Source organism: Loxodonta africana, chromosome 11, assembly GCF_030014295.1.
Source record: "Loxodonta africana isolate mLoxAfr1 chromosome 11, mLoxAfr1.hap2, whole genome shotgun sequence".
Taxonomy (NCBI): Eukaryota; Metazoa; Chordata; class Mammalia; order Proboscidea; family Elephantidae; genus Loxodonta; species Loxodonta africana.
Genome location: NC_087352.1, coordinates 20,945,695 through 20,973,038, shown reverse-complemented (window position 1 = coordinate 20,973,038; position 27,344 = coordinate 20,945,695). Strand labels below are relative to the sequence as shown.

Sequence of the window (27,344 nt, the reverse complement as noted above, 5' to 3'; positions counted from 1 at the left end):
GGCCCAGCAGCAGAGCCTGCAGTGAACAGCCAGGAAGGGACCCTGGAGCAGAGTCGACGGTGACAGACAGCAGGGCCAAAAGGAGCGTGTCCTGAGGGGGCATAAGGAGCCTTTCCTCAGGATACAAGAAAAGCCTGTCCTGAGAGGGCTGAGAGGAGCCTGACCTGAGAGGGCCAAGAGGAGCCTTTCCTAAGAGGACTGAGAGGAGGCCTGCAAGGACAAGAGGAGCTGGAAGCTGTCCTGCACTGAAGGGAGACTCTGCCTACATGCTTCCTGATCCTGATCCAGGTGCTGATCCCAGGTTGTACACTGTTAGTTCCTTAATACACCACTTAATTGTAAGCGTGGTCTGAGAGTTCTGCAAGGCCAATTGCAATGGATTGCTGAACCTAGCAGAGGGGTAGAGTTTGCCGTGGGCAGGACAGCTGGTGTCAGAATTGGTAAAATGGTTTGAGAGTAGAGGTATGTCTGACCTCCACCACAAGGGTATCAGCTTTGGGTTGATCCTGAAATTAGGTTCTGACACTACCACTCCTCCCACCATTTTACGTGTAATAATAAGAGACTCTGAACTTGCTCTTTAACATCAAATACCTAAAGCAAATGGAAGAAAAGATGAAGTAAAGAGCTGAACAGAAGATTTCAAAGGGCGGCTAGAGAAGACAACATAAACTATTATAACGACATGTGCAAAGACCTGGAGATAGAAAACCATGCTCAGCATTTCTCAAGCTGAAAGAATTGAAGAAAAAATTCTAGCCTTGAGTTGCAATATTGAAGGGTTCTATGGGGAAAATATTAAAGGACAGAGGGAGCATCCAAAGAAGATGGAAGGAATACACAGAGTCACTATACCAAAAAGAACTGGTCAACATTCGGAATTTCAGAAGGTAACATATGGTCAGGAACTGCTGGTACTGAAGGAAGAGGTCCAGGCTGCACTAAAGGCAATGGTCAAAAACAAGGCTTCAGGAATTGGCAGAATACCAATTGAGATGTTTCAATAAATGGATGCAGCACTGGAAGTGCTCACTTGTCTATGCCAAGAAATTTGGAAGACAGATACCTGGCCAACCAACTGAGATCCATATTTATGCCTATGCCAAAGAAAGGTGATCCAACTGAATGTGGAAATTATTGAACAATATCATTAATATCACACATAAGTAAAATTTTGCTGAAGATCATCCAAAAGCAGGTACAGCAGTACGTTGACCAGGAGCTGCCGGAAATTCAAGCTGGTTTCACAAGACAACATGCAACCAGGGATATCATTGCTGATGTCAGATGGATCCTGGCTGAAAGCAAAGAATACCAGAAAGATGTTTACCTGTGTTTTATTGTCTATGCAAAGGCACTTGACAGTGTGGATCATAACAAATTATTGATAATATTGCAAAGAATGGGAATTCCAGGACACTTAATTGTGCTCATGAGGAAACTTTACATAGATTAAGAGGCAGTCATTCAAACAGAACAAAGGGATACTGCGTGGTTTAAAGTCAGGAAAAGTCTGCTTCAGGGTTGTATCCTTTCACCATACTTATTCAATCTGTATGCTGAGCAAATAATCCGAGAAGCTGGACTATATGAAGAAGAACAGGGCATCAGGACTGGAGGAAGACTCATTAACACCTGCATTACACAGATGACACAACCCTGATTGCTGAAAAGTGAAGAAGACTTAAGGCACTTACTGATGAAGATCAAAGACCACACCCTTCAGTGTGGATTACACCTCAACATAAAGAAAACAAAAATCCTCACAAGTGGATCAATAAGCAACAGCATGATAAATGGAGAAAAGATTGAAGTTGTCAAGGATTTTATCTTACTTGGATCTGTAACGAACACCCATGGAAGCATCAGTGAAGAAATCAAAAGACGCATAAACCAAAAACCAAACCAAACCCAATGCCGTCGAGTCACTTCCAACTCATAGTGACCCTATGGGACAGAGTAGAACTGCCCCATAGAGTTTCCTAGGAGCGCCTGGCGGATTTGAACTGTCAACCCTTTGGTTAGCAGCTGTAGCGCTTAACCAGTATGCTACTAGAGTTTCCAAAAGACGCATAGCATTGGGCAAATCTGCTGTAATAGACATCTTTAAAGTGTTGAAAAGCAAAAATATCACCTTGCATACTAAGGTGTGCCTGACCCAAGCCATGGTGTTTTCAATCACCTCATATGCATGCGAAAGCTGGAGGATGAATAAGGAAGACTGAAGAAGAGTTGACACCTTTGAATTGTGGTGTTGGTGAAGAATATTGAATATATCACGGACTGCCAAAAGAACGAGCAAATCTGTCTTGGAAGAAATACAACCAGAGTGCTCCTTAGAAACAAGGATGGCGAGACTACATCTCACATATTTTGGACATGTTATCAGGAGGGATGAAAGCCTGGAGAAGGATATCATGCTTGGTAGAGGGTCAGTGAAAAAGAGGAAGACCCTCAATGAGATGGATTGACACAGTGGCTCCAACAATGGGCTCAAGCATAGCAACCATTATGAGGATGGCACAGGACCGGGCAGCGTTTTGTTCCATTGTACACAGGGTCACTATGAGTTGTAACTGACTAGGTAGCACCTAACAACAAGAAGAACAATAACTTTGTTGATTGCCTGTTTGACAGGCACTGTCTTAGCTAAGTTTTACAACCACCTTATGAGGCAGATAATTATTTTAAAGATAAAATCAAGATATAGGTAATTTAAGTAACTCGCTGAAGAGCATACAACTGGAGCATGGCAGGACAGGATTCAAAACCAGAAGTGTGATTTCAGAACTCACTCCTCACCATTATGTAATAACATGCGCTCTCACCTCAGAAGGAACAGAGTATATGGAGACAGGTAAAGGGTGATCTACACTGGGACCACGAGGATGACTGGGTTTGGAAGCAGAGGCTGTGTGTACCAGGTATAGGTATACACCGGGCTTCCTTCACCTGGGATGCCAACCTCTGAGAGGTAAGTTCAGCACCTGGTCCGAAGGGCTCAGGGCAGGCCTGGCCATGACATCCTGGGACTCTGATGAGTTCACAGAATGCAATAATCTGACTTTCCATGGCGCAATGTGCAGTGTGGGGTGTACAATTAACCTTACCTAAAGGAATTTGGTCTTTGCCCACAGTTCCTGAAAGATAACTAAAAATTCTGTAATATCCTAAAGTGACTGAGGTGCCTTTGTTATCTGGGCCAATATTTGAGGGCTTGTCCTAATGAGCGGGGGATGTCCAAGACAGAAAGACCAACTCCTGTCCTAATATCAGCTGACCTCAGAGAATGAAGTGGTCAAGAATCAATCAATCATGCCTATGCAACGAGGTCCCAGTCATGATTATGTAATTAAGCCAATAAAAGCTCTAGATACAATAGTGCCGTGGGTTTCCTGATTGGTGAAATATATCCATACACATGGGGAGACGGTAGCATAGAGTTTGGGACATAGAAACTTCATGATAGGAATTCTCCCAGGCTTCAGCTATGCGTGCCTTCATTTGTGCCTTTTTTGCTGTAATAAAGTTCTAATGGTAAATACAGGACTTTCAGTGAGCTCTGTAATTCTAGCAAATTACCAAACTCAAGGACTTAACGGGAGCCACCAGGTCAGAAGTGAGTCTACTAGAGAACCCTAAGCTTGCTGCTAGAATGCTAAGGGGGTATTTGTAGAGAAGGTCATAAGTGAGGGAGGCCTGTGGTGGTTCATAGGCTTATGGATGGCATCATGAAGTGATGGAGGGAAAACCTTGAACATGCAGCCAGCTGGTCAAAAGTGAGGGAAGCCTTGTGGCATCCGAGGTTTTGAGCTGAAGGACGGTGTCGTTTTAGCTCATGAAATCCGACCTAGCTCTTAGTGGCCAGAGTAAGAGAAAGTAGCGCTACATGGGTGGCTGGTGTCAGAACTGAACAGCAGTAAGAAATGTGCATTTGGATTGTTTTGATGCTTATCCTCATAGTTGATGTCAGAACAGTCAGGATTCTGAGATTCCCATACATGCAGATTCAAAGGACAAGTGAAGAGGAGGGTGTGGTTTGTGGCGCACCCATTTCTGACTCTTTGCTGGAAAGTATCTGCCATGAACCCATCCTGTTATAGAGTTGGGGTGGTGAGGGGAGCAGTAATCCAAACTTCAGGACAGAGATGTTCAGAATTCAGTGTGCATGACCCAGCAATTCCAATCTTAGGTATATACTCAGAAGTGAAGTCAGGAATGAAGAGGTGCACATCAATGTTCAGAGCAGCAGTCTTCACAAGAGCCCAAATATGGAAACAACCAAAATGTCCATCAACAGATAAATTGATAAACAAAATGTGGTATATACAATGAAATATTACTGTCTTAAAGAGAAATGAAGTCCTGATGCAAGTAACACATGGCTGAATCCGGAAAACATCATGCTGAGTAAAATATGTCAGTCACAAAAAAACAAGTACTGTATGATCTCACTTATATGAAATAAGCAAATATATAAACACTAATTATTAATGTTTACCAGGAGTGGGATGGAGGGGGGAAGGAGAGTTTTTATTAGGGGTGCTGTCCTGGATTGAATTGTGTTCCCAAAAAGTATCAACTTGGCTAGGTCATGATTCCCAGTATTGTGTGACTGACAAACATTTTGTCATCTGATGTGATTTTTCTATGCATTGTAAATTATATCTCTATGTTAATGAGGTGGGATTAGTGGCAGTTATGTAGACTCAATCTATAAGATTAATCTACAACTTAAGCCAATCTCTTTTGAGATATAAAAGAGAGAAGCAAACAGAGACAGGGAGACCTCATGCCACCAAGAAAGAAGAGCCAGTATAGCGCATCCTTTGGACCCTGGGGTCCCTGTGCTAAGCTCCTGGACCAGGAAAGATTGATGACAAAGACTTTTTCCCAGAGCCAACAGAGGAATGCTTCCCCTGGAGCTGGCACCCTGAATTCGGACTTCTAGCCTCCTACCAGAGTGTGAGAATAAATTTCTTTGTTAAAGCCATCCACTTGCGGTATTTCTGTTATACAAGCACTAGATGACTAGGACAGGTATGGTGAGTTTTTGTTAATGGTGGTAGAATATTTTGGAAAACTACTGCAATAATGGCAACACTACATGAAAAATGTAAGCAGTTGTTAAACTGTAAGTGCAGCATTTGTTGGGCTGGTGTGTTCTGATGTATATTTTCACAATAAAAAAAAAATAGCTTGCAGCAGAAAGCCTTGCTATAAATGCATAGGCCTGGGTCCCAGGCCCAGTTCAGGAGGTCTGGAATGAGACCCAGGAATGTGCTTTTTTTTTTTTTTTTTTGCAAGCTTCTGAGAGAATCCTGAGTCAGGAAGCTTTCAAATATTGTGATGGTTGGCTTCACTCACTAAAGTCTTGGCTCAAAGTATCTGTCCAGAAAAGCCTTCCCTGAATATTCTTACTAAAACAGCTCCTCCATTACTATCACTACACTTACTAGGCTTTATTTTTCTTCATAGTAATCATTGCTTCCTGATGTTTTATTCTCCACTTTAGTGTATGTCTTCCTTGCTAGACTAAAAGGTTCATAGGGTTGTTTCTCTTCCTGTTTGGTGCCTGACATATCCCTAGTGTGTAAACCAGTGACAGTGCTTTAGAACTCATCTACAAGATTGGATTACCCACTGACCCAGGATTTCAGACTGAGTTAGCAGAACAGCATGGCAAATTACCATCTCTGTTCTTATGAGCAGGTCTCAGTGTAAGGTGGTGGTTGTTGTTGTTAGGCACCCTTGAGTCAGTTCTGACTCATAGCGACCCTACGTACAAGAGAATGAAACACTGCCTGGATCTATGCCATCCTCACAATCTATGTTATGTTTGAGCCCATTGTTGCAGCCACTGTGCCAATCCATCTTTTTGAGGGTCTTCCCCTTTTTCTCTGACCCTCTACCTTACCAACCATAATGTCCTTCTCCAGGGACTGGTCCCTCCTGATAACATGTCCAATGTATGTGAGATGAAGTCTTGCCATCCTCACAAGTAGCATTTAGCTGTACTTCTTTCAAGACAGATTTTTGTTCTTCTGGGAACCCATGGTATATTCAATTATTTTTTGCCAGCACCATAATTCAAAGGCATCAATTCATCTTCAGTCGTCCTTATTCATTGTCCAGCTGTCACACACATATGAGGCAACTGAAAATACCATAGCTTGGGTCAGGTGCACCTTAGTCCTCAAAGTGGTATCACTGCTTTTTAACACTTTGCAGATTTGCCCAATGCAATACGTCATCTGATTTCTTGACTGCTTACTCCATGGGCATTGATTTTGGGTCCAAGTAAAATGAAATCCTTGACAACTTCAATCTTTTCCCCATTTATTATGATGTTTATTGGTCCAGTTGTGAGAATTTTTGTTTTTTTTATGTTGAGGTGTAATGCATACCGAAGCTTATAGTCTTTGATCTTCATCAGTAAGCGCTTAAGTCCTCTTCACTTTCAGCAAGAAAGGTTGTGCCATCTGCACACTGCAGGTTGTTAATGAGTCTTCCCATCATGATGCTCCATTCTTCTTTATTTAGTCCAGCTTCTCGGATTACTTGCTCAGCATACAGATTGTATGGTGAAAGGATACAATGCTGACACATGTATTTCCTGATTTTAAACCATGCAGTATATCCCCTTGTTCTGTACGAATGATTGCCTCTTGGTATGTACAGGCTCCTCGTGAGCACAATTAAGTGTTCTGGAATTCCCATTCTTCATAATGTTATCCATAATTATTCTGATCCACACAGCCGAATGCCTTTGCATAGTCAATAAAACACAGGTAAACATTTTTCTGTTATTCTCTGCTTGTAGCCAAGATCCATTTGACATCAGCAATGATATCCCTAGTTCCACATCCTCTTCTGAAATCGGCTTGAGTTTTCTGGCAGCTCCCTGTTGATGTACTGCTACAATCACTTTTGAATGATTTTCAGTAAAATTTTACTTGCACGTGATATTAATGATATTGTTCGATAATTTCCACATTCGGTTGGATCACCTTTCTTTGGAATAGGCATAAATATGAATCTCTTCCAGTTGGTTGGCCAGGTAGCTGTCTTCCAAATTTCTTGGCATAGATGATTGGACATTTCCAGCACTGAATCTGTTTGCTGAAATATCTCAGTTGGTATTCTGTCAATTCCTGGAGATTTGTTTTTCACCAGTGCTTTCAGTGCAGCTTGGACTTCTTTCTTCAGTGCCATCAAGTCTTCATCATATGCTACCTCCTGAAATTGTATGTAGACCAATTCTTTTTTGTACAGTGACTCTGCATATTCCTTTCATCTTCATTTCATGCTTCCTGCATCATTTAATATTTTCCCCCCTGGAATCCTTCAATACTGCACCTTGAGGCTTGAACTTTGTTTTCAGTTCTTTCAGCTTGAGAAATGCCAAGTGTTTTTCTCTTTTGATTTTCTAATGCCAGGTCTTTGCACGTCATTGTAACAGTTTACACCGTCTCTCATAGGGTCGCTATCAGTTGGAATTGACTCAGTGGCAATGGGTTTTTGTCTTCTTGAGCTGCCCTTTGAAATCTTCTGTTCAGCTCTTTTACTTCATCGTTTCCTCCATTGCTTTAGCTACTTGATGTTCAAAAGCAAGTTTCAGAGTCTCTTCTGACATCCATTTTGGTCCTTTCTTTCCTGTCTTTTTAATGGCCTCTTGCTTTCTTCATGTATCATGTTCATGATGTCCTTCCGCAACTCATCTGGTCTTCGGTCATTAGTGCTCAATGTGTCAAATCTATTCTTGATCTCATCTCTAAATTCAGGTGGGATACACTCTGGGTCATATTTTGGCTCTCATGGAATTGCTCTAATTTTCTTCAGCTTCAACTTGAACTTGCATATGAGCAACTGATAATCTGTTCCACAGTCATCCTCTGGCCTTGTTCTGATGATACTGAGTTTCTCCATCGTCTTTAACCAGGTGTAGTCAATTTGGTCCCTGTGCATTCTATTTGGTGAGGTCCACATGTATAGTTGCCATTTATGTTGCTGAAAAAGGTATTTGCAATAATCATTGGTCTTGCAAAATTCTATCATGCAATCTCTGGCATCATTCCTATCGACAAGGCCATATTTTCTGACTCTGTTCCTTCTTTTTTCGCATTCCAATCCCCAGTAACTATCAATGCATCTTGCTTGCATATTTGATCAACTTCAGACTACAGACCTTGGTAAAAATCTTCAGTTTCTTCACGTAACATATCTTCATATTCTTCGTGTAAGTTTCTTCAGTGTAACATAGCATATAGAAGTAAGGAAAGGAACTCTGGAAAGAGAAGGGTCTAGAGCCTCACGCTCAGCAAAGTGAGAAAAAATTATGAAGCGAAATTACGTCTCAATTCAGAAGGTCACAGAGAACCTGGGATCTTTGAAATTTAAATCTGAAGGGTAATATAGCAGTTTCCATCCAAGACAACTGTGATGCAGTGAATTACTTAATATAGTCCTTCTAGCCATAGTCTTTGTAACTCCCACCAAATGACTAAGTGGAAGGATACAAATGAGGTGCTTATGGTGCACCAAGAGATTGGACAGCTTGCTAATAATGCAAACTAGGTGCATGGCATCCTTGTCCAGGTGGGACTATGCAAATAAGGTGCATGGAACCCTACCAAGAGGATTGGTCAGTTCTGCCATCCCGCTAGGCTTAAAGGGAGACAGAGAGGAGCCATAGCACAGAAGACAGCAAGAGACGGCGGTGAAGCAGTATGAAGAGTGCCAGCAGTGTGAGACAGTAGGAAACAAGAGACCAGTGTGAGATGGTTGCAGTGGGGCTTGCTGACGAACAGAGCTAAGAGTTATAACACCTGCTGAGAAGTCCCCCAGCAGGGCCTGGTGGCAGAGGGCAAGAAGCTGTCCTGACTGAGGAACTGCATCCTGAGTTGTTCCTGTTATCCCAAATTGCTCCCAATCCCAAGTTGTACCGTATAACGGTACAATCCCAAATTGTACCATTACTTCCCTAATAAACCACTTAACTGTAAGTATGGTTCATGAGCTCTGTGAGACTTGCAGTGATTTACTGAACCCAAAAATGGGAGGGAGAGTATTGAGGGGAGAGAGAGTAGTTGACATTAGCAGTTTGGAGAAGTCAGACTTCTGAGACATCTTTAACCTCCGCCTCATAGGAACTAGCTTTGTGCTGATTTTTATAAAAGAAATTATGACTTATAAACCTCCTCCCATCTCCTATACTCTGCTCCATGCTTGGAGTCCCTGGGTGAAGCAAATGGTTAAGTGCTGGAATACTAACCAAAAGGTGGGTGGTACAGACCCACCAAGAGACGCCTCACAAGACAGGCCTGCTGATCTGGTTCTGAAAGGTCACAGCCTTGAAAACCCAGTGGAGCAGTTCTAGTTTGTATACACGTAATCTCCATGAGTCAGAATCGACAACCGCCACCACCTCCGTTCTTAGAAAGTAAAAGCTCTTGCTTTGCATTTTATTCTACTTATTCTGGGGACCTTCTTTTATGCTCTTCCATCTCTATATTCAGTTACTTATTCTCTCAAATGACACATGAAAATGTTTCTGGGGGACAATTCTTTTCTGTAAACTGCCCTCTAATGGCTCATTCACTTCAATGACAAAAGCTCTTTGATTAGTTAATGGGATCATTCATTTACTTCCAGATCAATATATAATTATCTTTCTGTGTGCTGGGAAATACGAAATAATATAGAACAATTGTTCTCCAATATAATTCTCTGGGATGATAAAAATAATGGAGATTCCTCTCACTATACTATCTCCAGAACTATAAGAAAGTCTCGCTCATTGTGCTAATTTGGTAGTCACCAGTCAACACGTGAAATGTGGCTAGTGGAACTAAGATTTTTTTTTAAGTCACATATAATTGCTATCAAGTTATTGATAATATACTTGGGCATAAATACTCAGAAAAACTATCACGTACTTTTAAAATCATTTGGGGATAAATAATTGTGGTGCAGCACAAGGATCTGTCTAAATACTCGATGGATTCTGTCTTAGTCATCTAGTGCTGCTATAGCACAAATACCACAAGCAGATGGCTTTAACAAACAGAAATTTATTTTCTCACAGTTTAGGAGGCTAGAAATTCGAATTCAGTGCACTGGCTCTAGGGAAAGGCTTTCTTTCTCTATCGGCTCTGGAGGAAGTCTTTGTCTCTTTAGCTTCTACTTCTGGTTCCCTGGAGATTTCCATGAGTCCTGGCATCTGTCCTACCCCATCTCTCCTCTGCTACTTGCTTAATTTCTTTTATATCTCAAAAGAGATTAACTCAAGGGTATTGCAACAAATGTCACAGAACAATTTGTGTATGAATCACTGAATGAAAAACTAATGTGCTGTGTAAACTTTCATGTAAAGCACAAGAAAATCTTAAAAAGAAAAAAAAAAAGATTGACTCAAGATACACCCCACACTAATTCTGCCTCATTAGTATAACAAAGACATCCATTCTGAAGCACAAACATAGAGGTTAGGATTTACAACACATATTTTTGGAGAGCATAATTTAATCCAAAACATTCCACTCTGTGGGCCCAAAAAATTCACATCCTTGCCACAATCAAAATACATTCAACCCATCACATCATTCCGAAAGTCTTCAGTCAACTCCAAGTCCAAAGTCTCATCTTCTGAAATCATCTAAATCAAATATGGATGAGACTTTAATCGTATTTCATCCTGGAACAAAATTCTTCATCTGTGAACCTGTGAAACCTAGAATTCAAGTTATCTGCTTCCAAAGTACAATGGTAGAACAGGCACAAGCTAGACATTTCCATTCTAAATGGGAAAAATTGGAGATAAAGAAGGGGTAACAAGCACCAAGCATGTCCAAAACCCAGCAGAACAAATTACATTAGCTCTCAAGGCTTGAAAATAAATATTTCTCTGTTTTGGTCAATGGCCCCCATACCCTCCAGACTCTGAGTGCTAGCTACACCCTCTGTATTCTGGGTGGAGGCCCTTGGCCCTGGCCTTCAGCTCCACCTTCCAGACTCACTGGGACAGCAACTAAGCTCTCTCAGCTATGGGCAGCTTCATTCTCCTAGTCCATTTGAGTGGTGACCCCATCCCCTCTGTCCTCACAGCCCCAGTTCTTCTGCCCTTTGGGCATGGCAGCCCTACCCCCTCAGCTTTGGACAGCAACACCATCCCCCTGGCACACCTTAATGACAGCCTCACACTCTTGAACTAAGCTGATGAAGATCAGACTCTGAAAAAATATCAAAAGCAAAATGAAGAGCCCCAATACACCAAAAGTTTGTTCTTTGATAAGACCAATAAAATACACATTCTTAATGATGTTGATTAAAATGGAAAGAGAAGTGGCATATGTAAACAATGTAAGGAATTAATGGAAGAAATGACTCAGATGAAATTGACTTTTTCTAGTAGTCTAGCACTTTTACATATATACTTCATATATACTTGGGTAGAATTGCTCCACATACCTAAGCTCATTTGCATGCCATTTCTAACACTACCAACAGGAACTGGACACACGATGACTTACTAATAAACTGGGAAATGGCTCCCCTTGTCAGAGGATAAATAATGAACTGTCAATCTTTTGGACCATTTGGGAAACGGCCCTGTCCTCCAGACTCTAGATGTTGGCCACACCATCCTGATTCTGTGTGGAGGACCCTCAGCCCTGGGCTTCAGCCCTGCCTTCCAAGCCCTCTGTGATGGTAACTCTGTTTCTTTGGTTTTGGGTGGCCCCATTCTTCTAGTGGCAACCCCACCCTCTCAGCCCCAGCAGGCCCTGTTCTTCTGCTCCTTGGGTATGGGAGCCCCACCCCCTCAGCTCTGGGCAGCAGCCCCATCCCTCTGGCATACCTTAATGGCAGTCCCACACTCCAGAACTGAGTTGGTGAAGATCAGACTCTAAAATCTAGAAGGCTATGGCCCCACCCTTTGAAGCCCAGAAGGCCCTGATTCTTGTGCTCCTTCCAATAGTTCTGCTGATCTCTGAGCTGCTCCAGGGACGGTCCTTTTCTTTTCTTGGAGAACAACAGGTATAGCTCCTTTGGCCTGTTTCCTGTCTGTAGAATTCCAACCAGCAGACAGTGTTCTTCTGTTTTGTTTTTCTGTCTCCTTCAGTCTAAGCTTTGGGTTTTCTGCTGTGGTAGTTTGATCCAGCAGTCACAGGCGAAATCTCTTTAACAATAAAGACTGTGTAGCCACATTCTTAGTGAACATTCTAGGACATGTGTCCTTAGTTTGTACAACAGAAGTTTCCAAATCTTTCCAAGTTCTGGTTTCATTTTACACAATTCATATTTAACTCCATCTCTTTTCTCTTGCATTTTACTATAAGCAGCAAGGAGAAGCCACACAGCACCTTTAAGATCTTGCTTAGAAATCTCATTAGCCAGATATCCAAGTTCATCACTTACAAATTCTACCTTCCACAAAATATCTGAATATAACTCAGGCAAGTTCTTTGCCATTGAATAAAAACCACTGCTCTATCTCCACTGCCCAAACACATGTTAACATTTTCTTTTAAAGCCTCATCAGAAGCACATTTAATGCCCACATTTCTAGCCACACTGTGTTGCTGGCACCATATGTATTCTCTAAGACGACAGGAACTTTCTCTACAGCTCTTCTCACTTCCTTCTGAGCTCTCACCAGAGTTGCCACTGACAACCATAATTCTACCAACAATCTCTGCAAGGCAATCAAGGTTTTTACTATTAGGCACCTTAAAACTGTTCTAGCATCTACCCGTTACTCAATTCCAAAACCAATTTCACATATTAGGTATCTATTAGAGAAGCACCCCCACTTCTTGGTACCAAATTCTTAGTTATGTTTTGCTGCTATAACAGAAATACCACAAGTAGATGGCTTTAACAAACAGACATTTATTTTCTCAGAGTTTAGGAGGCTAGATGTCCAAGTCCAGAGCATCACCTCTAGGGGAAGGCTTTCTATCTCTGTCAGCTCTGAAGGAAGGTCTGTCTCTTAAGCTTCTGCTTCCTGCTTCTTCAGAAAGCTCCATTTGTCTTGGCACTTACCTTACCCCATCTCTCTCTCTGTCAGCTTGTTTAATCTTTTCTGTATCTCAAAATAGGTTAATTCAAAACACATCCTACACTAATCCTGCCTCATTAACATAATGAAGACAACCCATCCCCAAATATGATTATAACCACAGGCATAGACGTTAGGACATACAACACATATTTTGGGGGGACATAATTCAATCCTAACAGATAAGAATCTGGATCAGCAAAAAGCTGGATCCCACAAGAAGGAGGTCAGACATACCTCTGCTCTCCAGCTTTTTCACCATTTCTGACACCTGCAATTCCACGTACAGCGCTCTCTACTTCTCTGCTCAGTTTGTTAATTCATTGCAATTCCCACAGAGAACTCAAGAACCATACTTACAGTTATGGGGTTCATTAGGCAGGTAATAGGCTACAGCTCAGAATCACGATCAGCTAAAAAGTAATAGGATGCAACTAGGGCGAAACTGGTCAGTGTGGACAGCTTTATTGCAGGATAACCCTTGGAGTAAAAATGCTCCCTGCTGATGCAGTGGTAAATGAGGACCTCAGAACAGTTCTCTGCTGTTGAAGCCTCTCTACTGTCTGGCTCCATCACCACTGGCTCCCTGCCATTGGCCTCTTCGCTGCTAACGGGCCCAGCTCGCAATCAGTGTAGCAGCCTGCTCAGCTATCTCAGTTGGTGCTCTCAGAAACAGCTCTCTCCCAGTGGGCCTTTCTGCTGTAGTCTATCCACGATCAGTCTCTCTGTTGTCAACCTATCCGCAGCTAAACAGCACAGATGACAGACAGGGTAGCAGACCCCTCAGGCCCCTCCACCATTGGCATCTCCAAGGTTGGCATCTCAGCTGCTAACTGGCCTAGCTCATGGCCCGTGTATCAGCTTACTCAGCTCTTCGGGGTTCTCTACACAGGGCCTCTCAGCTGTCATGCCTTTTCACTGTCAACTGGCCCAGCTCATAGCCAGTATAGCAGCATGCTCAGCTCTCACAGATGCTCTGAGCTTCTCTGTCGTCAGACCTCTCTGCCATCAGCCTTTCTGCCATTGGCTGCTCCTCTGCTACCTGGCCAAGCTTAAATCCAGTGTAGCAGCTTCATAACCACTCAGCTCCCATGTACCTCGGCTTCTCTGCCACCCCAGCTCTTAACTAGCATCTCTTCTGCCATCTGGAAGGCCTCCCCAAAAATCCTCCATTTCAGCCATTTATATATCCTGATTCTCATTAATTACAAAGCAGGGCCTCTTCCCTCACCAGACCAGTGTTCAACCAATCCTTATTTACCCATGAGATATCAATCAACTCAGGTCTTAATCACCAGAAGGGGCCAGTAAAAACTATCAAACCATCAAGTTGTTTACAGTTCACCTAGAAAATGTCAACCAACACAAGGAATTCCCTGGGCAAAAGGAACAAACACACTGGGGTAGAAAACAACCTGAGAGACTGAACCCCCAACAGGGTTTCTCTAAAAAACTAGAACAAAGGTTAACAGCTCCAAAGGGCTTAGGGTAAAAAAATCTCCCATGCTGTTTTTCAAAAAAACCAAGGCTAAAGGTCATATAAAGAAACTCATCTCACCAAAATAGTCACAAAAATTATCACGGAATTTATAATCTCCTTAACTGCTACAACTGCTAACCAAAGGGTCGGCAGTTCAAATCCGCCAGGCACTCCTTGGAAACTCTATGGTGCAGTTCTACTCTGTCCTATAGGGTCGCTATGAGTCGGAATCAACTCGACGGCACTGGGTTGGGTTAAGGAGATAAGACACGGGCATTAAAATAAATACTATGTTTCCTAGGATGGTTAGGTACCATTAAAAGGAGTCCTTACCCCAAGAATCGTGGGTAGCAAAAATGGTTAATGTACTTGGTTGCTAATCAAAAAGGCTGGAGGTTCAAGTCCACCCAGACATATCTAGAAAGAAATTTCTGGTGACGCAGTTCTGAAAAAATCAGCCATGATTATGGTGCACAGTTCTACCCTCACACACGTGGAATCACGAGTGAGAATCAACTCCATGGCAAATAGATTTTGACAAGAAATTGTCATTAATTTTTAGGATATTTGCACGCCTAAAACTTCTATTAAACCTTTTGTACCAATTATTCCACATCTATTATCTCACCTCATGTAGATATGTCATCAGCCTTTGACTAGATAAGCTGGAGTGTCAAGATTCCACTTAAACATAATCCAACCAACTCAATGTTATCTCCAAGAGGGCATGGTCTTTTTTCTTTTTTCTTCACCACTGTATCCTCAGCTCCTGGAAACAGGGCCAGGTACAAAGGCAGTTATGTGACAGATACACTTTACATTCATGAATAGACTCAATGTAAGACTGTTGTTTCATAGGTCCCTCTATATAATATAAAGTTCTAAAATTGGTTGTAGACATTCTGGTTTTCAATTGATCCTTCACACTGATCTGGACAAACTGAGCTGATATTTATGTGCCTCAATTCCCACCAACCCAATACTGCTTTTACCTACCAACCACTTCTCATGTGATGTTTCATTTGTAACACTTGGAGTCACCATGAGTCATAACTGACTCGACAGCAACCACACGCAACATTTCTAATACCGATTATCTTTTCTGTTTTAAAAGTTCACATTACTTATTTTGTCCACTAACATGAACTTGGATTTTCATTTGTTTAATTGACACTATAGAGTAACTGATGTGTATGCATTTAGGTTAAAATTAGATTTTGTCTTGATATCCATGCATACATTTACGTAGAACGAGCACTTCAGGCTTTTCCAGTGTCTGCATTTATATGGTTTCCCTCAGGATACATTCTGTAGCCATATGATGAGGTAGAAATTTCTGCTCATACGTTTTCCCCAGTAAATGTATCTGAGTTTATCCTACGGGTTTTGTGTGGCATAAAATAAGATATAATTCATCACTGAAGGCACCACCCCATTCACTGCATTCATGGGCACTACCACATTCACTGCATTCATAAGGATTCTGTCCTGTACAAATTGTCTGTTATCTCCAGAGGGTTCACATCTGGCAACGGGCTGTCCCACAAGGACTACGTTCCTATTTGATAGGAGCCCACTGATGTTTACTGATGTCTGAGCTGCCATAGAAGGAATCTGCATATTCACTGTATTAACGGGGCTTTTCTCCTGCATGAAATTCTTGGTATGTGATGAGCTGTGACTCGCTGTGGAAGGGTCTTCTAACTTGATTGAATCTACACATTTCTCACTTGTGTGTTTTCTTTTATGTAAATATAAGGAAGAAGTATAGGCAAAAGTTTCTCCACATTCACTGCAGCCATACGGTGTCTCTCCTGTATGACATCTTTGATGTACACGAAGCTTTGGTTTCGTGTTGAAGGCTTTTCCACATTCACTGCATTGAAAGGGTTTCTCTCCTGTGTGAATTTTTCGATGGCTAATGAGACCTGACTTTTGGGAGTAAGGTTTTCCACATTCACTACAGACAAAGGGACTCTTTCCTGTGTGAAATCTCTGATGTCCTATGAGGCATGACTTTTGGCTGAATCCTTTACCACATTCACCACATACATAGGGTTTCTCTCCAGTATGAGTTCGCTGATGGATAATGAGATTTCCCTTCTGGATGAAGGCTTTTCCACATTCACTACATATATAGGGTTTTTCTCCTGTATGAATTCGCTGATGAATAATGAGATCCGCCTTCTCGAAGAAGCCTTTTCCACATTCAGTGCATATATAGGGTTTCTCTCCTCTATGAGTTTTCTGATGTTTAATAAGCCCTGATTGATAGAGATAGGCTTTGCCACATTCTGTGCATTTATATGGTTTTTGTCCTTTATGAGTTGTCTGATAATGTTCAGTGAGCTTGAACTTTTTAGAGAAGGCTTTCCCACACAGGCTGCATCTATGGGGTTTCTCTCCTGTATGAACGATTTGATGATTAGTGAGGAAAGACTTCCTAATGAAGGCTTTTCCACATTCACTACATACATGCATCTTCTCTATTTTGGGAGTCTTCCGATGCTGACTGAGTTGGGACTTGGTGCTGTTGGATTTTCGATTTTCTGGAATTTTCATTTCTGTACAAAATTGCTCAGGATCAGCACAGAGAAAGGTCTTCTCATCTTCATTAAGCTCAGCAGAGTTCTTTATTTCATCATTTTTACTCTGGTTGACTGCTGGAGAAGTTAAATTTGATTTCACAGCTTTGTCATCTAAATCAAACGTATTATGATTTTCCCTTAAAGGAAAATGATTTTTGTGCCGATGAACATCTTCCAATGCATTACACTCATAGCACTGTTCCATTCTGTCCACCCTGCTTTTGTTTTGCAAGTGCCCAAGCAGATGATCATCAACTTTCTGGATTTCTAGAAAAGAAGAGAAAAATGAATCCTTCCGTTGTCTTTATTCAGATTAAAGCCATTTTAAAAATGCACTGCAGTAAGGTGGATCTTTAGTGACAACCCTGTGATATGACTGTTAATAAAACATGCTTAATGTTCCTTGCACACTGATAAAACTACAATAACATAAACAACCCTAATGGCAAACTACTGTAGAAAGAAAGTTAGGTAATACAGGATAAATACAGACACAGCCACTTCTTAAATAAGGCGTTATGAAATATGCAGAGACAGTCACAAACAAGCAAGTCACTGTCATCTGCAGACCACAGAGGTGGTAAGGCCTCCTGATTCCAGCTGGTGAAGGACAGATTCACTCACTCCACAAATCCTTACTGAAAGACAACTGTTCACCAGGCAGAGTTAGGTATATGAAGAATGCAGAATGTTACATTTGGGAGATAACAATTTTCACACGTACACAGTAAAGTTGTTGTAGCTACACAAACATATTCCGTATGTTTACAGCACCTACATCCTAGTTTCATAACTACTGAAAAACAGCAGGGAAAGCCATAAAGGAAGGAGCTGAAGGTTGGAAAAAGTGGTTTTTATGAGAGAGGTAGGGAAAGGAGGAGGAAATGAGGATACATTCTGAAGGAAGAGAAGGCTCACTGATGAATTCATTCTTGTCAGGGTGGGATAAAGAAAGTAATCAGATTGAGTGACTTTCTTATATAAGCAGCCAACCAGACAGGGTTTTTAGAGAGAAGATGGAGAGATTGGACAGGAGCCTCCTAAAAGAGCTGTAATAGAGGTCAAGAGGTCTAACACTGAACATAGTGAGACATGGCGTGACACAATGCAAGATGTATGCAGTGGGCTTGCTGTGCCACATAGTGAGAGAGGTGAGCGCCTTCAGGCAAGAGGCTTGCTGACAGAGTGAGGTCCCTCTGGGCACCTGCCGACACAGCCAGAAGAGCTGTAACACTTGCCCGAACAGGAAGGAAGCCCAGTAAGGCTTGGCACAAGCACAGCCGAGAGAGATGCTGCTTGCCTATGGGCAGGGCAAGAGAAGTAGCTGAGAAAGGGCTTGGCTGGAAGCTTTTCTGGTTGAGGAACTGTCTCCTGTGTTGTATCCTGCTACTTTTAAGTTGATCCCAATCTTGAGTTGTAGCCTATTACTTCCCTAATAAACCACATAATTGTGAGTATAATCTGTGGGTTCTGTGTGGCCACTGCAATGAATTATCAAACTCAGCAAGAGTAGAGAGTGCTGTGGTGGTGGTGGTGCTAGAAATGGCGAAAAAGATGGAGAGTGGAAGTATGTCTAACCTGCACCTCACAGGAATCAGCTTTGTACCTATTTTGATTCTCATTCCTCCCCTTGAAATTAGATGAGGTCTTAAGCTAGTAGAACACAATTGGCATCATGAACAGGATTACGCTGACCTTACCCAAACTGGCTGGGGAGCCCCTCCAGGTCCGTCCTATACTGAGACTGGGGGGAAGAACTGTGGAGCCTGTCCGATAATTGATATTTAACCAGATTGCGGGAGGAGGCCTGCCCAGTACAACCTTTATCTGGATTGCCTGGGGAGCCCTGCTCCCTCATGAGAACTGGCCTACATGAAGGGCAAAAACACTGAGGATTTTGGGGAGCCCTGGTGCCACAGTGGTTAAGAGCTCAGCTGCTAACCAAAAGGTGGGCAATTCAAATCCACCACCACTCCTTGGAAACCCTATGGGACAGTTCTACTCTGCTCTGTGAAGTCGATATGAACTGGAATCAATTTGATGGCAATGGGTCTGTTTTTTATTTTTCTTTCTAGTGTTCTGATCGATGAGAGCCAAGAAGAGGAAATGAGTTTGTACATTAGACATGGTGCCCTGTGTTGAGATTCTTGCAGATCCAGGTAAGAAAGTTGTAACACACTTGCATCTGTAACACCACTAGAGGAAGCGCCTATGGGAACAAAAAGCTGTGGAAACAAGTGAACTTGGATGGCTGCAGCAGTGTGTAAAGGCCGAACTGCAACCAGGACCTGTAAAACTCTGAGGGACCGGGCATACCAAGCAGATGGCTGCTATGACGGAGGGAACAAATTGAAGGTAGCTCTACACCAAGAGATGTCATGAAGTGAGCCTAGAGATATTGCCAGCCTAAAGTACCTAGGACTGCCCAAGAAGTGAGACCACCTAAGAGCTATCCTGGACCCAGCCAGGAGAAGACAGGGACCAGTTGAGAAGACAGATGACAGCAGAGCCTCCTGAGTGACATCACACAACTGTTCCTGCTTAAGAGGTTTCCTAGTTGACGAGAGTGCTGAGAGGGTAAGCGGATGCACTTGTCAAGTTAAGCTTACACCCAGGAAACCCTCAAGGACCTCCCTCCTATGTATTTCCTCGTTTATATTCTTTCTTCACAAGCTTCTGTGTTATATTAAAAGTTGTTATCACAGGCATAGTGTTTCCGTGAAGTCTCTGTGGTCACTGTAACATATTACCAAGCCGAAGAGAAAAAGAAAGTACAGAGGAAGAATAGCTGATAACAGAAACAATACAGAAGTGGGGATGTTGGGATATATTTGACCTCTACCTCATAGGAACCAGATTTGCATTGATTCTCATACTCAGAAGTTATCACATCAGTAGACATAAGTTATGACTTATGATAGAACTCAGAATGCAGGATGTTAAAAATGGTTTTCCTAGTTAAAAAATTGAAAGGAAGAGCAAAGACTTTAAAGGAAAAGAGCCCTGTATGTAGAACATTCTAGGTAACTGCCAGATGGCTAGGATTTCAGATGTACAGTATTAAAGGATAACCTAAGCTGACAGTTTTCTTGGTGGGAAGATGACACTAGCTCCTTGTAGATACTGGGAACTCATATGGAAGATTTATCAGAAGAATAAAATAGAGGAGGTGGGGCCAAGACGGCAGAAGAGCAGATGCTTCCAGCGATCCCTCTTATAAAAACACCCAAAAAATCAAGTGCAACGATTATATTTATGACAAGCGAGGAGCCCTGAACAACAAAGGCAAAGTTAGAAAATGGACTGAGCAGAAGGGGGAGAGACGATTCAGAAGGTGACAGGAGCTGCTGGACCTGAATCGCTGGGATCCCTCAGGAACCACTCCCAGGAGCGCCTGCGGCAGGCTTGTGATAGCATTCAGCTGCAGTTTCCTCAGGGAGAAGCAAGCAGCTGCACAGCCTACTCACAGCTCCGGAACCAGAGAAGAACGGTGTTCTCAGCAAAAGCTAAGTACTTACGTACACTTTACCGCACCCCAGACCCCAAGCTGGCTTCAGCGGCTGTTCATTTCTATGGGCCTGAAACAGACACTTCTGAGCACCCTGAGCCATGCTCCCAGACATGGAGAAGGGATAAATTCACAAGACGGAGAAAAGATAATTTGCCACATCCACTAACGTGCAGAGCTCAGGACAGAAGTGACTCCTATCCAGGCATAAACGATCCCTGGACTATGAATACCTTTCCCCCTGTGTGGACCTGTGTGGGCCTATTTCAGGAGAGAATAGGTCCTTGTTGGCAGACTGCAACTGTTTAAGTGGTGTGGAAGAGAGGTGGGTGTTTGATATTTGACACTGCTTTGCCTACTAAACAGGGTCCTCACCTACCCACATCAGGGGCATAAAGACTAGTGGCTCCACTCAGGTCTCCCAGCCACTCACGACAGGGGTCCAAGGATAACTGGTAACTCCCAGCCCTTACAACCAAAAGCACTGGGTGCCCATGGTCCATCTTCAGAACCCACCCAGCTGTATGCTCCAGGGAACAGGGACATGCTTTCCTCAGAGACACTTGGGGGACAGTTCTCAGCCTCCTGCCTTGTTCAGAGCATGACCCCCTGCTGCAACCAGATACAAGTATCTACACCAAACACCCCTCCCCCCTAAGAATGTAGGACAGAGCTTGCACCACACACTTGATGACCACCTACCTGGACACCTGAGCAGAATCCACACAAGAGAAGTGAATGGACTCATAAGATCATATACCTGATAACGGCTCTAGCCAAACTACAACAGGACATCAGACCCCAACAGCGAAAATAAGCTAGCTCACTCAAGCAACCCATTAGGAGATATCAAAACAAACCAAAGCAAGAAGCTAGCATACAGTAAGCAAACATAAAATAAACCAATACAACAACTTACAGATGGCTCAGAGACTACAGTCAATATCAACCACATAAAAAAACAGACCACGACTGGTTCAACAAGCTCTCAAAACAGAGAATCAAAGGATCTTCTGGATGAAGGTGACTTCCTGGAATTACCAGATGCAGAATTCAAAAGATCAATATACAGAACTCTTCAAGACATCAGGAAGAAGATCAGGCAACATACAGAACAAGCCACGGCACACAGAGATAAAAAAGTTGAAGAAATTAAAAAGGTTATTCAAGGACATAATGAAAATTTTAATAAGCTATAAGAATCCACAGAGAGACAGCAATCAAAATTTCAGAAGATTAACAATAAAATTACAGAAATAGATAATTCAATAGAAAGTCAGAGGAGCAGAATCGAGCAAGCGGAAGGCAGAACTGGTGACCTTGAAGATAAAGCACCTGGCACCAATATATCTGAAGAAAAATCAGATAAAAAAAATTTAAAAAATAAAAAAAACTTAAGAATCATGTGGAACTCTATCAAGAGAAATAACCTACAAGGGATTAGAGAACCAGAACAGGGAGGGATAACAGAAAACACAGAGAGAATTGATGAAGATTTGTTGGCAGGAAACTTCCCTGATATCGTGACAACTGAGAAGATATCAATCCAAGATGCGCATCGAACTCCACATAAGGTAGATTTTAAAAAGAAAGTCACCAAGACATATTATAATCAAACTTGCCAAAACCAAAGATAAAGAAATTTTAAGAGCAGCTGGGGATAAACGAGAAGGCACATACAAAAGACAGTTAATAAGAATAGGCTCAGACTACTCAGCAGAAACCATGCAGGCAAGAAGGCAACGGGATGACTTATGTAAAGCACTGAAGGAAAAAAATTGCAGCCAAGAATCACATACCCAGCAAAACTGTCTCTGGAATATGAAGGCGAAATTAGGATATTTCCAGATGAACAGAAGTTTAGGGAGTTCATAAAAACCAAACCAAAACTACAAAAAATACTAAAGGGAGTTCCTTGGTTAGAAAATCAAAAATATCAGATATCAACCCAAGACTAGAACACTGGACAGAACAAACACATGTTAATCCAGACTGGGAAATCACAAAAATAAACCAATAAAAAAAAAACACTCAAAACAGGGAAACATCAATGTCATTTTGTGAAAAAAAAAAAACCAACATTAAAATAATAAAGAGAGAATAAGAAATGTAGTCATGGAGCTTTCATATGGAGAGGGAAACAAGGCAATATAAAGGAATAAATGTTAGGTTTAAACTTGGAAAAATATGGGTAAATATTAAGGTAACCACAAAGGAGACTAACTATCCCACTCACCAAAATAAGATACAAGAAAAAAAGAGACTCAGCAATAACAAAATCAACAACAACGAATAAGAGGAAAAGACAAAATATAAACTACTCAGTACAAAAAAATTAAGTGGGAAAAAGAAACTGTCAACAACACACAAAAAAAGACATCAAAATGATAGCACTAAACTCATACCTATCCATAATTATGCTGAATGTTAATGGCCTAAATGCACTGATAAAGAGACAGAGAGCGGCAGAATAAATTAAAAAAGAAGATCTGTCTATATGCTGCCTACAAGAGACACACCTTAGACTTAAGAGACACAAACTAAAACTCAAAGGATGGAAAAAAATACATCAAGCAAACAACAATCAAAAAAGAGCAGGAGTGGCAATATTAATTTTTGACAAAATAGACTTTAAAGTTAAATCCACCACAAAGGATAAGGAAGGACACTATATAATGATTAAAGGGACAATATACCAGAAAGATATAACCATATTAAATATATATGCACCCAATGATAAGGCTGCAAGATACAAAAAACAAACTCTAAAAGCATTGAAAAGTGAGACAGACAGCTTCACAATTAGGAGACTTCAACATACCACTTTCAGTGAAGGACAGGACATCCAGAAAGAAGCTCAATAAAGACATGGAAGATCTAAATGTCACAATAAACCAAATTGACCTCATAGACATATATAGAATGCTTCACCCAACAGCAGCCATGTCTACCTTCTTTTCTGGCGCACATGGAACATTCTCTAGAAGAGACCACATATTAGGCCGTAAAGCAAGCCCTGGCAGAATCCAAAACGTAGAAATATTGCAAAGTGTCTTCTCTGACCATAAGGCCATAAAAGCAGAAATTTATAACAAAAAAAGCAGGGAAAAGAAATCAAACACTTGGAAACTGAACAATACCCTGCTCAAAAAAGACTGGGTTATAGAACACATTAAGGAGGGAATAAAGAAATTCACAGAATCCAATGAGGACAACACCTCCTTTCAGAACCTTTGGGACACAGCGAAAGCAGTGCTCAGAGGTCAATTTAGATCAACAAATGCACACACACAAAAAGAAGAAAGGGCCAAAATCAAAGAATTATCCCTACAACTTGAACAAATAGAAACAGAGCCACAAAAGAAAACTTCAGGGACCAGAAGAAGGCAAATAATAAAAATCAGAGAAGAACGAAATGAAATAGAAAACAGGAAAACAATTGAAAGAGTTAACAAGACCAAAAGCTGGTTCTTTAAAAAAATTAACAAAATTGACCACTGGCCAAACTGACAAAAGAAAACAAGAGAGGATGCAAATAACCCGAATAAGAAATGAGATGGGTGATATTACAACAGACCCAACTGAAGTTAAAAGAGTCATATCAGATTACTATGAAAAGCTTACTCTAGGAAACTTGAAAACCTAAAAGAAAAGCATGAATTCCTAGTAACATACTACCTACCTAAACTAACGCAAACAGAGGTAAAGCAACTAAACAGACCCATAACAAAAGAAGAGATTGAAAAGGTAATCAAAACAACTCCCCCCAAAAAAGCCCTGGCCTGGGTGGCTTCACTGCAGAGTTCTACCAAACTTTCAGAGAACAGTTAATACCACTACTACTAAAGGTATTTCAGAGCATATAAAAGGACAGAATACTCCCAAACTCATTCTATGAATCCAGCATATCCCTGATACCAAAACCAGGTAAGGACACCACAAAAAAAGAAAACCACAAACCTATATCCCTTATGAACTTAGATGCAAAAATCCTCAACAAAACTCTAGCCAAGAGAATTCAACAACATATCAAAAAAATAATTCACCATGACCAAGTGGGATTCATACCGGGTATGCAGCGATGGTTCAACATCAGAAAAACAATGTAATCCATCATGGAAATAAAACAAAAGACAAGAACCACATGATTTTATCAGTTGATGCAGAAAAGACATTTGACAAAGTTCAACACCCACTCATGATGAAAACTCTCAGTAAAATAGAAGGAAAATTCCACAACATAATAAAGGGCACTTATACAAAGCCAACAGCCAACATCATCCTAAATGGAAAGCCCAAAAACCCAGTGCCATCGAGTTGATTCCGACTCATAGCGACCCTATAGGACAGAGTAGAACAGTCTGAAAGCATTCCCCTTGAGATCGGGAACCAGACAAAGATGCCCTTTACCATCACTCTTATTTAACATTGTGCTGGAGGTCCTAGCCAGAGCAATTAGGCTAGATAAAGACATAAAGGGCAACCAGATTGGTAAGGAAGAAGTAAAAATATCTCTATTTGCAGATGACATGATCTTATACACAAAACGCCCTAAAGAATCCTCAAGAAAACTACTGAAACTAATAGAAGAGTTCAGCAGAGTTTACGGATACAAGATAAACATACAGAAATCAGTTGAGTTCATCCACACCAACAAAAAGAACATCGAAGAGGAAATCACCAAATCGATACCATTCACAGTAGCCCCCAAGAAGATAAAATACTTAGGAATAAGTCTTATCAAAGATGTAAAAGACCTATACATAAAAAACTACAAGACACTATCGCAAGAAACCAAAAGAGACCTACATAAGTGGAAAAACATACCTTGCTCATGGATAAGAAGACTTAAGATAGTAAAAATCTCTATTCTACCAAAAGCAATCTATAGATACAATGCAATTACGATCCAAATTCCAATGACATTTTTTAATGCAATAGAGAAACAAAGCAGCAAGTTCAAATGGAAGGGAAAGAGACCCCAGATAAGTAAAGCATTACTGAAAAAGAAGAACAAAGTGGAAGGCCTCACTCTACCTGATTTTAGAAACTATTAAACCACCACAGTAAAGCTTTCAGGACCTTCATTTGCTGCTGTGGCTCGACTCAAAAGGAGAAGAAACAGCTGCAAACATCCATTAATAATCGGAACCTGGAATGTACGAAGTATGAATCTAGGAAAATTGGGAATCATCAAAAATGAAATGGAACGCATAAACATCGATATCCTAGGCATTAATGAGCTGAAATGGACTGGTGTTGGCCATTTTGAATCAGACAATCAAATAGTCTACTATGCTGGGAATGACAACTCGAAGAGGAATGGTGTTGCATTCATCGTCAAAAAGAACATTTCAAGATCTAACCTGAAGTACAATGCTGTCAGTGATAGGATAATATCCATACGCCTACAAGAAAGACCAGTTAATATGACTATTATTCAAATTTATGCACCAACCGCTAGGGCCAAAGATGAAGAAACAGAAATTTTTATCAGCTGCTGCGGTCTGAAATCGATCGAACATGCCATCAAGATGCATTGATAATTACTGGCGATTGGAATGTGAAAGTTGGAAACAAAGAAGAAGGATCAGCAGTTGGAAAATACGGCCTTGGTGACAGAAACAATGCCGGAGATCGAATGGTAGAATTTTGCAAGACCAACGACTTCTTCATTGCAAATACCTTCTTTCACCAGCATAAGCGGTGACTATACACATGGACCTTGCCAGATGGAACATAGAGAAATCAAATTGACTACATCTGTGGAAAGAGATGATGGAAAAGCTCAATATCATCAGTCAGAACAAGGCCAGGGACCGACTGTGGAACAGACCATCAATTGCTCATACGCAAGTTCAAGCTGAAACTGAAGAAAATCAGAGCAAGGCCACGAGAGCCAAAATATGACCTTGAGTATATCCCACCTGAATTCAGAGACCATCTCAAGAACAGATTTGATGCACTGAACACTAGTGACCAAAGACCAGACAAGTTGTGGAATGACATCAAAGACATCATCCATGAAGAAAGCAAGAGGTCACTGAAAAGACAGGAAAGAAAGAAAAGACCAAGATGGATGTTAGAGGAGACTCTGAAACTTGCTCTTGAGCGTTGAGCAGCTAAAGCAAAAGGAAGAATTCATGAAGTAAAAGAACTGAACAGAAGATTTCGAAAAGGCCCTCTCGAGAAGACAAAGTGAAGTATTATAATGACATGTGCAACAACTGGAGATGGAAAACCAAAAGGGAAGAACATGCTCGGCGTTTCTCAAGTTGAAAGAACTAAAGAAAAAAGTCAAGCCTCAAGTTGCAATAGTGAAGGATTCCATGGGGAAAATATGAAACGACGCAGGAAGCATCAAAAGAAGATGGAAGGAATACACAGAGTCATTATACCCAAAAGAAAGTCGATATTCAACCATTTTGAGAGGTGGCATATGATCAGGAACCGATGGTACTGAAGGAAGAAGTCCAAGCTGCTCTGAAGGCATTGGCAAAAAAACAAGGCTCCAGGAATTGATGGAATATCAATTAAGATGTTTCAACAAACAGACGCAGCACTGGAGGTGCTCACTCGTCTATGCCAAGAAATATGGAAGACAGCTTCCTGGCCAACTGACTGGAAGAGATCCATATTTATGCCTATTCCCAAGAAAGGTGATCCAACCGAATGTGGAAATTAAAGAACAATATCATTAATATCACA

At 41.4% G+C, this 27,344-nt stretch overlaps 2 protein-coding genes across 9 annotated transcripts in view; both read right to left on the bottom strand.

The window, feature by feature from the left end:
* Positions 1 to 27,344, bottom strand: part of LOC100675448 (zinc finger protein 613-like) — a 228,307-nt gene that overhangs the window by 64,069 nt on the left and 136,894 nt on the right. The window lies entirely within an intron of this gene.
* Positions 2,857 to 27,344, bottom strand: part of LOC100675168 (zinc finger protein 350-like) — a 39,682-nt gene continuing 15,194 nt past the window's right edge. For all 4 annotated transcript variants that reach the window (XM_064294169.1, XM_064294167.1, XM_023543440.2 and 1 more), the window contains exon 5: positions 2,857 to 17,395. In XM_064294169.1, the coding sequence (XP_064150239.1) occupies positions 15,918 to 17,395 (1,478 nt within the window). In that variant the 3' untranslated portion in view covers positions 2,857 to 15,917. The remainder of the gene's footprint in view (positions 17,396 to 27,344) is intronic.